The sequence below is a fragment of the Microchirus variegatus genome, assembly GCF_963457635.1.
Source record: "Microchirus variegatus genome assembly, chromosome: 6".
In the NCBI taxonomy this organism is placed as follows: Eukaryota; Metazoa; Chordata; class Actinopteri; order Pleuronectiformes; family Soleidae; genus Microchirus; species Microchirus variegatus.
In genome coordinates, this window is record NC_139807.1 from 13350156 (window position 1) to 13363048 (window position 12893).

Sequence of the window (12893 nt, forward strand, 5' to 3'; positions counted from 1 at the left end):
AACCAAACTCTACATCAAAAGCCCAACGATGTGCATGCGTCTCGTCTTGCGTTCCCCACATCACAGTGTTTCTCAAGACGTAGGCCGAGAACAGTTTGATCATAGTAACCATACTTCCTCTTTGGTGGCTTGTTGCTCGGCAAAGACTTCCCTGACAGACAGGATGTGACAGGGAGAACAAGTGGTGAGCTCTTGAGATCAGAGTGTGTGTGTATAAGAAGTGTGCATCATGTTTGGGTGGAGCACTTCATTGTGTCCTCTGACAGTGAAACACGTCGCTTCTGCTGGAGTCCAGCTTGTAATCTGGTGTTGGGGCCATCATGGCAAAGAACTGCAAAGCTCTAGCGATCCCTGTTGGACACATGGTGAGTTGGAAACAGTCTTAATGGTTTAGTTTTAGTTGTTTGGATGCAGTAGTTTGTTTGATGACGTTTGATCAGCCCTTACATGTTGTAATTTTAATATTGTAGGCCTTGTAAAGAACAGAAAAGTGTTTCACAATCACCTTTTACCATATAAACATATGGAAAGATGCTATCCAGACAGTACAACGGTGCAGAATTATTGTGGTTCACTGCTCATCCTCTACTCACCAGTGCTGCAGTATCTCGTCTCTCCTTCAGAGCATGTGCAAACATCCTAATGTCATGAATATCAACAAAAGGTGCACGAGAAGAACAATGATTGAGATGGAAATTGAACAGTAGATCAAAAAGTGAAGGGGTGGAGTCAGTGAGGCTGCAGCTATCAACCTTATATGGTCAAATTTTAAAAAGAGCAGTTACAGTCTTTTTGTACACACTGACAATTCTTAAACTTTGCACATATTTATGCATTCGATGAAAAAAATAAAATAAAAAAATGTCTGGCTCCACTTCTCCTGAGTAGGGTGTTTCAGTGTAGTCGTTGGGCAACACTTTGGCTGGCTGTAGTGTCACTGTAGCAAACATGACGCAATGACTTCTGTCTTTTTTACTCCCCTCAGTTCACTACTCCCCTTTTTTTAAATTTGTCGGGCCTGATTCTGGTAGTTTGAGTCTCTGATTACCAAAGTTCCACTCTTCTCACCGTGTTTACCCGCTCAGTGAACTTGCATGGTACAAGTACAGAGGTCCATGTGCAGTATCTAAGCCACATGTGTCAAACTCAAGGCCCGGGGGCCAGATGTGGGCCCGTGAGTGATTAATTGGTCTTAAAAATCTGTGTTAAAATAGGTCTATGCTGCTTTAAGGCGTGCGTTGACCATATACTGCATTTCCTGCACCGCCACTAGATCGCAGTGCATCATTGTATATGCGTCATGCAACGAGTGAAATACAGAAAGTCATTTATCAGTATGTTACGGAGTAGCTACCTTTATTTTACATTATCTTTGGTTACATTTATTCCGTATGACAGTTACATCTGGCCCTTTGAGGGTAACCATTATGCTGATGTGGCCCTCAGTGAAAATGAGTTTGACAGCCCTGGTCTAAGCCATTGCTTTCAGGTAAAAGCAGAACACGCGCAGTGTTGCTTTAAGACAGGAGTTAAAGAAGTGTTACTTTTAAACTTGTTAAAAAAAAACATTACCTTTCTGATTGACTCAGCAGTTGATTATGACTTGGGGTTTTTCCACACATGAGGTCAAGATTTCTGTGAAAACCTTGATTTGGCTGCAGTTTAGAGCTGAATCGCTAAAGGAGACTTCTCCGAATTCAAATCTGTTTTAGTGTGATAAAGATCGAGACAGCAGCTCAAAAGACTATAACCTTGCACTGGAACAAAAGCACGATCCTGTCTCTCTTAAAAGTGGTGTGGATTCCTAGTTAAGGTCACTGGTCAAACCTGTGTTTGTTCTGTTTCATGTCAAAATGAGTGAGTTCTACATAAGCAAGCTGTCAACGAGGTTAAGACCAACTTTCAGTCACATCATTGCAATCTGAATGACAATGTTTACAGAACAGACATAAAAACAGCATGGTACGGTTATGTACCTATTGAAGGAGCAGGAGCTGCTCTTGCTTATGAGCATCATTTTCACTTGGTCACTTACATGTGATCCAGTTTTCAGACGGGCCTCTACTTTTTAGATTTTACATGCTCACATATTAACACTAGGACGAAAATGACTGGTTTGATGATTCGTTTTAATCATAGAATAGCTTCAAAAAGGCAATTTTGTCCAATTGTTTTTGTTCTCAACAGCATTCTACAGATGCGTAAAGTTTAAACAGAGGTGGCTCACATGTTTTTCGTGGTTAAGTTGTTTTGAATTGAAAGAGAAAGCGCTTTTTTTTTTAACAAGCTGAAAATTTTGTGAGCTCTGAAAAATGAATGAGAGCTGTTGTCATCAGTGTCACAACCACTTCCTGTGCCTTGGCTGATTGCACTGTAAAGGGAGAAATAAAACAACATGCAGCTGCTGTTCACATTTGACTTCCTCGATGTATGCGTGCGTCAATGCTTTGAATCTCTGCCTCTAAGTTTATGTCTCTTTCGTGTGCTTTGATTCATCGATTATTGAAACATCTTTTGCTTCTGCAGTGGAGCTCAGTCATTGATTGCACCATCTTAGACTTTGTTTTGATGATTTCTGTCAAGGCAAGTGACTATTTTGCTTAAAGGCAAGTTATTGAATTTGTCCAGTAATCTCATCGGTGCAGTGTGTGCCATCTTTTCACGTGTTTTCTTCAGTTTTAGTCGAAGTGTTGTTGTAAAAGTCCCCCTGCCTTATCTCTCTCTCCGTCTGTCTCCACAGAGCCAGGCAGTTTCAGATGGAGGTAAGCATGAGCAGTCAACGTGCACACGTTTCTACAACCTCAACGTGTCTATGCACGACAGCTGGAAATATCTGATTTGGCCTTGTTCTTGGTCATGCTTCTTTGTGCTGATAACTGGGTGTGTTCGTTTTCTGGATGTGTTGTAGAACTGAACATGTCTGCACGGGGCTGTGGAGGCAGCAGCTGCAGTCTTCCAGGGACTCCGGGCGGAGAGGCCAGCCCCGCCAACAGTGTGCTGAGCTGGGCCGTGTCATTTGAGAAGCTGCTGGAGGACCCTTCTGGGGTCCGTTACTTTACGGTGAGTCGCACACACACACTGGTGTTATGCTGGGAATTTTCAATCATTTCAAAATTGCAGATTTTTTTTCTCTAAGAAGCTCTCTCTAGCATGTGTGTTGATGCAGAGTAAATGTGTCTCCACAGTCCTTCTTGATGTCTGAAGTGAGCGCAGAGAACATTTTATTCTGGCAAGCTTGTGAAAAGTTCAGGAAGATCTCACCCACCTGCATGGAGGAGGTATGATGGCGCTTTTTCCTCTCTTATGTGGTAAATTGTGTTTCATCATACTGCTGTGTATTTCACTCTGCATTCATAAATCCTTGTTCCTTTTCCTTTATTGTAACCAAGAATTAGATTATTGTGTTTGTTTTTTTTTGCAGTGAGGGAACATGGATGCATATTGTTATAATAGATTTTCATCTTCAATGTTTGATTCTCTCTTTAAAGTGACGATTGTTAGATCTGCTGTTGATGTTTGGAAATGTTTTCTTTATTTACACTCATCTCTTGTAACCAGGGGCCATCTGATGAACTTAAAACATGAACATTCTTTGTAATTTCTCAGTTTTCTGGATAAAACCTTAAGCTCTTTAGTGAATTACTAATTGCATGCTCTGCAGTATGGATGTATAGAAAGGACTGATTTTGATTCTTTGCACAGGAAGTCCCCTAAAATGGAAAACATAACTCACAGACCCCCAGTTTTTTAAGTTTTAAGTGATAACCCATTGAGTGGATGATCTGTTCTGAAGAAACTGTCGCTCTTCCAGCTGAAAAGAGTCGCTCGCTCCATTTACAACACCTACCTGTCTGACAGCGCTCCCTACTCGGTCAACATCGATGACACTGCCAAGACAGAGGAGAAGGACCTGGAGCAGCCCTCACCTGACATGTTCAACAAGGCTCAAGCTCAGGTCGGTGTAGTCTCTTCTGCCACCTTACGTACGTGTGTCGGCAGTCTTTGTTTGTTTGTACCACCGTCTCTCTGTCTTTGCTTCAGATATTTAAGCTGATGAAGATGGATAGCTACAGGCGCTTTGTGCGCTCCCCTCTTTACCAGAGGTGCACGTTGGCGAGCGTAGAAGGAAAACTTCTTCCTCAGCTCTCCAGTGACAAGACTCGCGTGGGATCCTGGGAGGATGTGGCTACAAACACAAAGGTATACACTGACGTACAGAAAATGGCCCGAGGGACAGGGAAGGGAGGGAGGGGATGATTTGTTTTTAATTTTTCCTTTTGACTTGTGTTTCCTCACTGTCTGAAACAGAATAAAAAAACAGACTCGAACAGTTTACCAGGCGACAAGAATGCCTCAGAGAAACAGAGACAGAAAAGGGGATCCTGGGGAGGTACAGTATTTCCTGTCACATGGCAGAGTGTGAGCTTCTGTCTTATGCCTTGATATACAGTACATGCTGTGACTTCAATTCACTCTGACTCTTTCAGCTTTTCTTTTCTTTCCCACCAATTACAATAGATACATCCGTCATCCAGGGTGCAAACTTCCATAAAGAGGCCCATATGTCGCTCAAGTCGACCAGCAGCGTGGAGCTTGGTTCCCTCTACAGGCAGACTGACGTAAGTGCATTAGTGAGAAAGCAGCAGAGCATGTTGATGTAGACCAGGGGTCTGCAACCTTTAGGATGAAGAGACATTTTTTATGTCCCTCTGCACCCGAATCAAATGAATGTGGAGATAATGACATGTATATAGGGTTTTTATACAGATCTAAATGGACGGTAGTTTGTTGCATTTATGAAATTTCATTGCGTTTATACACAATTTCTTATCAAGCAAACATTAATAAGACTTTGAAATAAATGAAGAAATATTTGGATAGTATATACTTCATGCTTGGAAAAAAAACCTGCCTGGGATAAATGGGTATATGTGGATCCAAAGATGGACAGAACTCCAAATGTGTACTTCTTCATGTACACATTACTGCATTTAAGTGTCGGGAATGGCTTCACTTATATCATTTTCCCCTAACAAAACCATTCTGCACATGATGTTCACAGTGGCTCCAAAGCTACTAGGAGCCACTGCAGAGGTGCTGAAGAGCCAAAGAGGTTGCAGACCCCTGATATGTGTGAATAAATAGCTTAAAATGAAGTGCAGTTCTGGAGGGAAACTTTCTTTGCTTAAAAATGACAGAAGAGTCCCTTTCTCCTCCGTATGTGATGTAGAATGGCAAATCAAATGTCCAGTCTCCAGATCAGGGAAGTGGAGCTGGGAGTCGTATAGAGGTGGAAGGAGGCTATTGCTGCGTCTACCTTCCAGATGGCAGTGCCTCCCTGGCCCCGACACGTAATGGCCAACCCATCAAAGAGATGCTGGCCAGCCTGTGTGAGAAGAGAGGCTTCCCACTCAAGGATGTGATCATTTATCTTCATGGGAAAGACAAGGTGAGAGTGAGCGCCTGGCTTTAGATTTAAGAAGCACTTCAAAAATATCTGCTGCACAGCGCTGCGATGCAAAGTTGACTTCCTGTTCCAACATCCTCTCAGGCTCTCAAGGCCTCATTTCACACTCAGGCTTTTTAAATATCTGAATCTTTGAGACCTATTATTAAGAACTCTAGTTGAAGCTGTGATTTCTCTCTTGTCTGATGCAGCGTTGTTCTCTCCACAGCCTTTATCGCTGGACCAGGACTGCTCTGTGCTTCGGGATCAGCAGGTCTCTCTCGAGCTCAGGGTGATGTTTGCGTGAGTCAATCGTGTTTCCTTTGCTTCCTTTTTTTTTCTTTTTCCTCTTCTCTTTCACAGCTTTGATACCCGCAACAACATGTCACGTCTCACCATGGTGTTAGAGGGAAGTCCTGGTGTGAACACAAGGAGTGACAGGCTCTGTGGGCAGGAGTCATTTTAGTCTCCATGTGTAATTAGACTAGTTGACACATTTAGTCATATTTATATTTCCTGCCCGGATATCACTGGGTAAGACTTGTCACTGTGACTATGTGACATTAAAGCAGGAGTGTGCAACATACTCCTCATTACCGTAAGTCCTAGACCGTTTGTGATATCTAGAAAATTCAAAAAACTTACGCCCTATGTCCGCTGAGATTGGCACAGCACCTCAAACAACCCTCATGTGGAGGATAAAGCTGTAGACGATGGACGGATAGAAACCGAAATAGAGCTTTGCGCCCATGTACTTCCGCGGAAACGACCGTCCAATCACAGACGGGATTCCTAAACGGCTAAACTGCCAGATATCGAAAGCAAAAGTTATCTTGGAAAACGGAGCATTAAAGGTGCCATATGTAAGAATGTGGCCAAAAACGACTACATTCAAATTCAAAATACCGAGGTCTTTAAGGTTTTGTTTTCTAACGTAACTTGCAGCTGAGACTCTACTGACTGCAATGATTGGTAGACGGCGGTAGGTGGCGCCACATGCCAAAACATGATTTCAAAACATAAACATGATTTGCAGTCTGCAAAATATTTTTTTTGTTGGTGAGTTCAGTTTGTTATATGAATATTATTCCTGAGTCTCTGTGACATTAAGAGGATTTTATGGCCAGTTGCTTTAGATTTATTATTATTTATAATGCACCTTTAAGTGGCAGAAGCACTCATAATTAATTCATAAAACCAATAAAAATCCAGTGATGCTCATAAGAGGGTTAAAATAAGAATGGTTAAGTTTTCATAACTTGAAAATAAGCCTCTTTCATATGTACTTTAGGCAAAGTCCTTGCTTTCTGGAGGCCACCATCTTGTGCTTCCACAGCAGCAGTGGACAAACCAGCCAGAGCGTGTGGTTTGTGTTTTTAGGAGGAAGTAAGCTTAATATAAAATGACATCCTCACTGTGAGAAAGAGAGGGGGAGTCTCGCGGCGGAGTCTCACCATCAGCTGTCACGAAATCTTCCAGATCAGACCTTTGATAATGTTGTTGCCTATACTGTTGCTCCACTTGACTCGACTTCTTGTCCATTTGTTTGTCAGTCTGGAGATCGTCTTCACCGGTAAGACGGTGGGAATCATGGTGAAGTCTAGCAAGACGCTGCATGACGCTCTGTCTATAGTGATGCAGAAGCACAACCTCAGGCCACAAGAGGCTGTGGTCACCATGGTGAGAGCATTCGAATGAGACCGCAATGTATGTACTGTACGTAGTAGATTAAATGATTGTTGCCCTCTGTAATTGAAATGTCACACACCAACATAAATATGTCCTGTCTGCGGGGCTGTTGCTAGGCAACATGAGTGTGCGAGTTAATATTTAAAATGTGTGATTACTGAAAAGGGAACTGTGTAATATGTTTAACATTAGAATACAGGATCAGGTGACATCATTTTAGTCATGTTTAAATGGGTTTTCTCTGTGTCCTACATGATCTGTTTTGTTTTTTAAGGTTGGAAGTGATGAGCCTGTAAACATGAGCAGCACCGTGTTCAGATTAGCCAACAAGACGCTACGACTCGACAGATCCAAAGGTTAATATTCAGCACACACTTTATGAACCAGAACCAGTGTCATGTTTGCATCATTTAATCTTAATGCGGTCACCCAGAAGAACCCCAAGAATCCATGGTACCTCTCTGTTCCCTGTGTGCTTTGTGTGACCTCCTCTGAATTCAGCCTGTGTCCTTTTCCCTTAAACTGATGTGTTTGATGTCAAAGTTGTCCTCTATGCTCTCTTAGATGACAGCAATTGAGAAAGTAATTCCTCTTCACTGCCCTGGTTTTTCCTGTGTTAGTGTGTGCATGTTCCTCTTTCCTTACTCTGACTTCTTTAGTGTGTGTGTGTGTGTGTGTGTGTGTGTGTGTTTGTCTCGCTATCTCTTCCATTCTTCTCCATGGGTTGAAATGTCAGAGCACATTTGGTTTGTTGAGTCCTCTGTCACTTCAAGTTCACTCACCTTGGTTCCCGAGAATTAAGTTCACGTTGAATGAGTGATCCTCGCCTCATCTCTGCTCTCTGCATTTGAGAAGAGGGAGGTATAATTAGTAACTGTATCCCAGGAATGCTAGTCCGTTTCTTGTAAAGAATATTATATCTGGCTGATGTCAGTATGTATCACAATGGGGAAGCTGAGTTCTGCAGATGAACAATTCTGTGTGTACTTTGGACAGGAAAAGACCAGACCTATGTGTCCAGAGGCTGTGGTTCTGCTGTAGGTGCACAGGTGAGACGGTGTTCTTTAGTCTTATTATTAAAAGGAGAATAGTAAATGTAATTATTTAAAATCTGAGGTTATGTGTAAACAAGGAATAATATTTGAGTGCTTTAGATTCACACTTAGAATGGACAAAAACTAAAGACCGCAGTTGGATCAAGTTTTCTTTCTCTAGTTCATGCCATCACTGTGATTTGAAAGCTATGAATCATTGTTTCATGTGTTGACGATGCTGAAATCTGTTTTTGCTCATAGACTGGAGGAGCGAGTGGAGGTGGTGTGGAGGCCAGTTCATCGCCGCAGAGCGACCGAGCCAAGACTCAGCCCAAGCCCAGTAAGAACCGCGACATGGATGGTAGGAGACGTTAGGAGTCATTTAGAAGAGTTGGGCAGAATGGTAAAATTTATATAGTGTGTGTGAGTGAGGTGAATACAGGGGTTTTTTGCCCAATACGGTAAAATCTCTGAAGAGTTTCTTCATTTGGGCTCATAGTTTTGCTGTGGACAGTTTTGACAAAGCAGTCTTGACATTCTGTAGATGGGATTGCAAATATAAATTGAGTGGTTTCCAAAGAGATGGAACAAATTGAAAATAGGAAGACGATCAAAAGATTCTCCCTAAAATCATCAAATGATCATGTTTTCTTACATTCATTCATCAACTTTATCTTGTGGCACAGGTTACTTAAAGGTGCCATATGTAAGAATGTGGCCAAAAACGGTTACTACATTCAAATTCAAAATACCGAGGTCTTTTAGGTTTCGTTTTCTGACGTAACTGGCAACCCATGGTTGCTCGGCAGCTGAGACTCTACTGACTGCAATGATTGGTAGATGGCCGTAGGTGGCGCCACATACCAAAACATGATTTCAAAACATAAACATGATTTGCAGTTTGCAAATTTTTTTTTTTTTTTATCAAATATTTTGGCTGTACTGTTGTTGTTGGTGAGTTCAGTTTGTTATATGAACATTATTCCTAAGTCTCTTTGACATATCAGGAGGATTTTATGGCCAGTTGATTTAGATTTATTACATAATGCACCTTTAACCTAAGAATTGGTTACAGGGCATTGTGATGTGCTATTGCTGACATATCCTTGAATGATCTTCATTGCCTTTAAAACAAACAAACAAAAAAACAGACAAGATTAATCAAGAATGGTGTAAACCTCTCCTTGGTTTTACTGTCGATTATAATCTGCCATGATGAAGAACAAACAGTCTTGGAATAACAATGACACCCTGAAACTGGAAATAAACTGCAATTCCTACAAAATATTACTTTATTTAAGGTAATGCATCAGGTTTATCATCTGCATCTCTGAGAAATATACATCAATATTACAGCAATATATACCATCCAACCCTATGGCGTCAAGCAAGGACAGGAGCCTTTTGAGATAGATTCTACATTTTTAAAGCTTTATTGCTCAAGTGGTGAGCTTTGCTTCCATAGTCTCAGCAGGGATCCAGATGATTGATGTTTAGAAATAAATGCCAGCATTAACATGATCTGTTGTCCATGTCAGGGTTTCTGGACATGCTGACGAAAGCGCAGTGCTACAGGGTGGACGACCAGCGAGGCCTTTTGACAAAAGAGCAGCTGGAGGTTCCTCTGTTCCTGCAGAAGTCTTCAGACCAGGACCAGGATGCAGAGGATGCAGAGCATGCAGAGCCCGGTTTAAACTGCTCTTCCTCCACAGAATCCACGGAGGATTCAGGGGATAAGACGTCATCGTCTCCGAGTGTAGCCGGTGTAGCCGGTGGAGCCGAGGGAAACTCCGGCTCTGCCGAATCGGAACCTAAAGACGTAAGGGAAACGTCGGTTTGAAAGACTCTGATTGGTTTGGATGGACGAAGATGTGAGAACATTTTGGCGTGATGCCGCCGATCGTGTGAAATGACTGATGGAAAACTAATTTTAGTCCAAAATTGTTAAGCACTTTTAAAGAAAAGAAAATTAATGAAACAAAAAAACAGTTGTTTACTAATAAGCTCTAATCCAGCAGTTTGCCACCATCTCTGCTGCTGATCATTGGCCTTCTGAGGCAAATTGGAAAGAAGAAAAGAACTCATGGCAAGCATTTTTAGTGTCATTTGAAAACACTACACACCCATGCAGGAAATGTTTGCTATGAATTGTTTAATGCGCCCATGAATATGTATATGAAAATAAGTCTTAGCTCAGCTCATCACCCTGAAACATGTGTTTAAATGGCTTCTCTCTCATATTTAATGTTATTCTTTAAACTCTAAAGTTTGTCTCTGCAGGATCTAGTGACTGTGCAGACGGGGTTTTGAAGACTTTTGCACAACTTGTGTTTTCTTCATTTCTTTTTTTAGACGACTTCATGTTTTATGCTCTTAATATTTTAAATGAACTGTGTTTGATATTCTGTTTGCCTACTTGGGATTTTGCGATGTGTGTTTGTGATGTTTTCTGTGCGATGGCCTTTCACAAAACCCCTGCTCATGTCACGTCTTCCTGTCACTTTAGATTGTACAGTTTCTCCGGTTCCTCACCTTTTTAAAGTGCATATTTCACAGGGTGACTCGGATGTTGTGATGATCAGAAATCACTGGGAGCAGCCAAATAATTAAAATGCTTCATGGTGAAAATTGATCCCTTTTATCTCTGCGTTTGCTTTTCGAGCAAACTATTTACTTGTTTGGGGATGAATCCCTGACGTCACTTGACAGAAGTTGCAAAGTGAAGCCATCGACCCAGTGGACTGTTTGCATGAGTCATCAGGTTTCTCCTTCCTAAAACGCTGTCATGTAATGATGTCAGTTTTGCACGGTGACGGCGGTCGTTGCCGTCCTGTGATTGGCTCTGTGTGATGGATTTGGAACCAATGACCGGGCCTCGTCTGTCTACAGACTTGTTGCTGGTAGGTGTCTTCTCAGTTGAGGAGCTCAGGACTATTATGGGGTGTATTTGGCCATCGTGAGGGTTATAAAACAAATTGGCTGAGTCATAGATGGATACACCCACATGGATGCTGTCATCAGGGTTAATTCTCTTTTTTTTTTACAGAGGTGTTTAAAGCACTTATCTGTTGGGGCGTAATTGTCACTGAATAATGCACCTGAGATAATGGAACAGAGCGGTTTCTGTCATCATGAATGTGCAAGTGTACGTGAATCATACCTTTTATGTCACCACACACCACGAGCTGACAGGATACAGGCATTTGCATACACGGCTATGATTGGCACGGTGTTTGTGTGCATATGTGTGTGTGTGTGTGTGTGAGTGAGTGGTGCTGCTGCGTCGGTGCTGTGTTCTGAATGGGCAGAGAGGGGTGTGCCCTCACAGACACCATAGCAGCAGTGAGATGAGGAGCGCAGTCTACTCCACTGCACGTCTGCTGAACTGAGGGAAGACGAGAGGAGGGAAAAGGAAGAGGGGAGAAAAGGAGGTGAGTGTCTGAAATTCAACCGCCCCAAGCATGTCATCCATATCATTTCTCTGCTGTTATCACTGTATGTGTGTGTATATGTGCACAGTTGGTAGAGGAGTCTGGGTGTTCTTCCTCCCTTTGTCACTCTCATCCTTCATCCTCTCCTCCTGTCTGTCTTTGAGAAAACCTTGTGTAACTTAATTTCATTTGCATCAAGTGCCCGTGATTTCTCCTCTCTGCGTTTGGTTATTTTGTTTCTAGTTGAGCTTCTAGTAACATGTTTTTTTTTTTTTTGCAGAGAAATACATAAGTGGTGTAAAACAAATGCATCCACTAACTCAGTGCTGGCACATGACTGTTCATTGACTGTTCTTCTCAGCTGGTGAAGGACGGGGTCTGTGCTCATTGTGTTTAAAATAAAAAAAATATTAAATTTTTCATTCATTGGGCACTGACACAGCACATGTCATGCCTGAGCTGAGAGCAGCAGCGTCGGGGCGACTCCAAACTGAATTCATCCAGCTGGCTTGGCTCGTACTGCAGCATCACACCTGAATATGGCAGCTCATCATCAATTACAGGGCATTATGTCCTTGTCACTGTGAGGTGAGCTGCCTTCATGGTGCAGTTACTGGCCGCACGCTCACCTTGCCGCTCTGTGTGCACATAATTATGTGCTTTACCACATGATTGTGTGAGCTCCTTTTTTTTGATTTGCACATTCAGCAGCACATCTGTGGCCAGGTGACGCCTTGTCACACCAAGGCTGCAGTTTCACCCCTCGGCTATAATGATTAGTTGACCTAAAAAGAGCAGAAACTGTCTCCAAGGTCTTCCATCGCTCATCTCGAGGCTATAAAGGATGATTCTTGTCATCGTGACTGGTGCTGGGTGTATGAATGAATGAATGAATGAACACGATGATCTCCAGCAGATTTGTCATTTGATGGATGGGAAGACCTTTTGTGGTGAGGAGGAAGCAGGATGATGAAGTAAATATAACTTTTCTTGATGACATTTTTTTTCACACAAGATTTGAAGTTGTTGTTGTTCCACTCAGATAAATTACTGACCATAGACTGTATATAGAAAGTTTCAAATGGAAATCCTAGGAAGTGGAAGGAGCAGTTACTATGCAGCGGTCTTAATTCGATGGAGCATAATATTCATTTTGTAAATGATGATAAAGCACGACACAATTTGGACAGCCATCCATTGATTGACAGCCAGTATCGTTCAATGGGACCCTGGTTGCGGGTGAAATACATGAACTTTCGGTTTCAAAAACTGTCATGGAGCTTCTCAAATCAG

The 12893-nt window shown here is 42.2% G+C and overlaps 1 protein-coding gene across 1 annotated transcript; it reads left to right on the top strand.

Annotated features, from left to right (window-relative positions):
- Nucleotides 1–320: 320 nt before the first annotated feature.
- LOC310928841 (regulator of G-protein signaling 14-like) lies at nucleotides 321–10009 on the top strand (the record flags this gene model as incomplete). The annotated part of the gene is made up of 15 exons (XM_083891492.1): nucleotides 321–365; nucleotides 2741–2762; nucleotides 2909–3060; nucleotides 3186–3278; nucleotides 3812–3955; nucleotides 4042–4212; nucleotides 4309–4390; nucleotides 4519–4619; nucleotides 5231–5455; nucleotides 5676–5749; nucleotides 7000–7126; nucleotides 7410–7491; nucleotides 8132–8184; nucleotides 8431–8530; nucleotides 9708–10009. The coding sequence occupies 15 exons, from the start codon at nucleotides 321–323 to the stop codon at nucleotides 10007–10009; spliced, it is 1773 nt and encodes a 590-aa protein (XP_083747618.1).
- Nucleotides 10010–12893: the final 2884 nt, after the last annotated feature.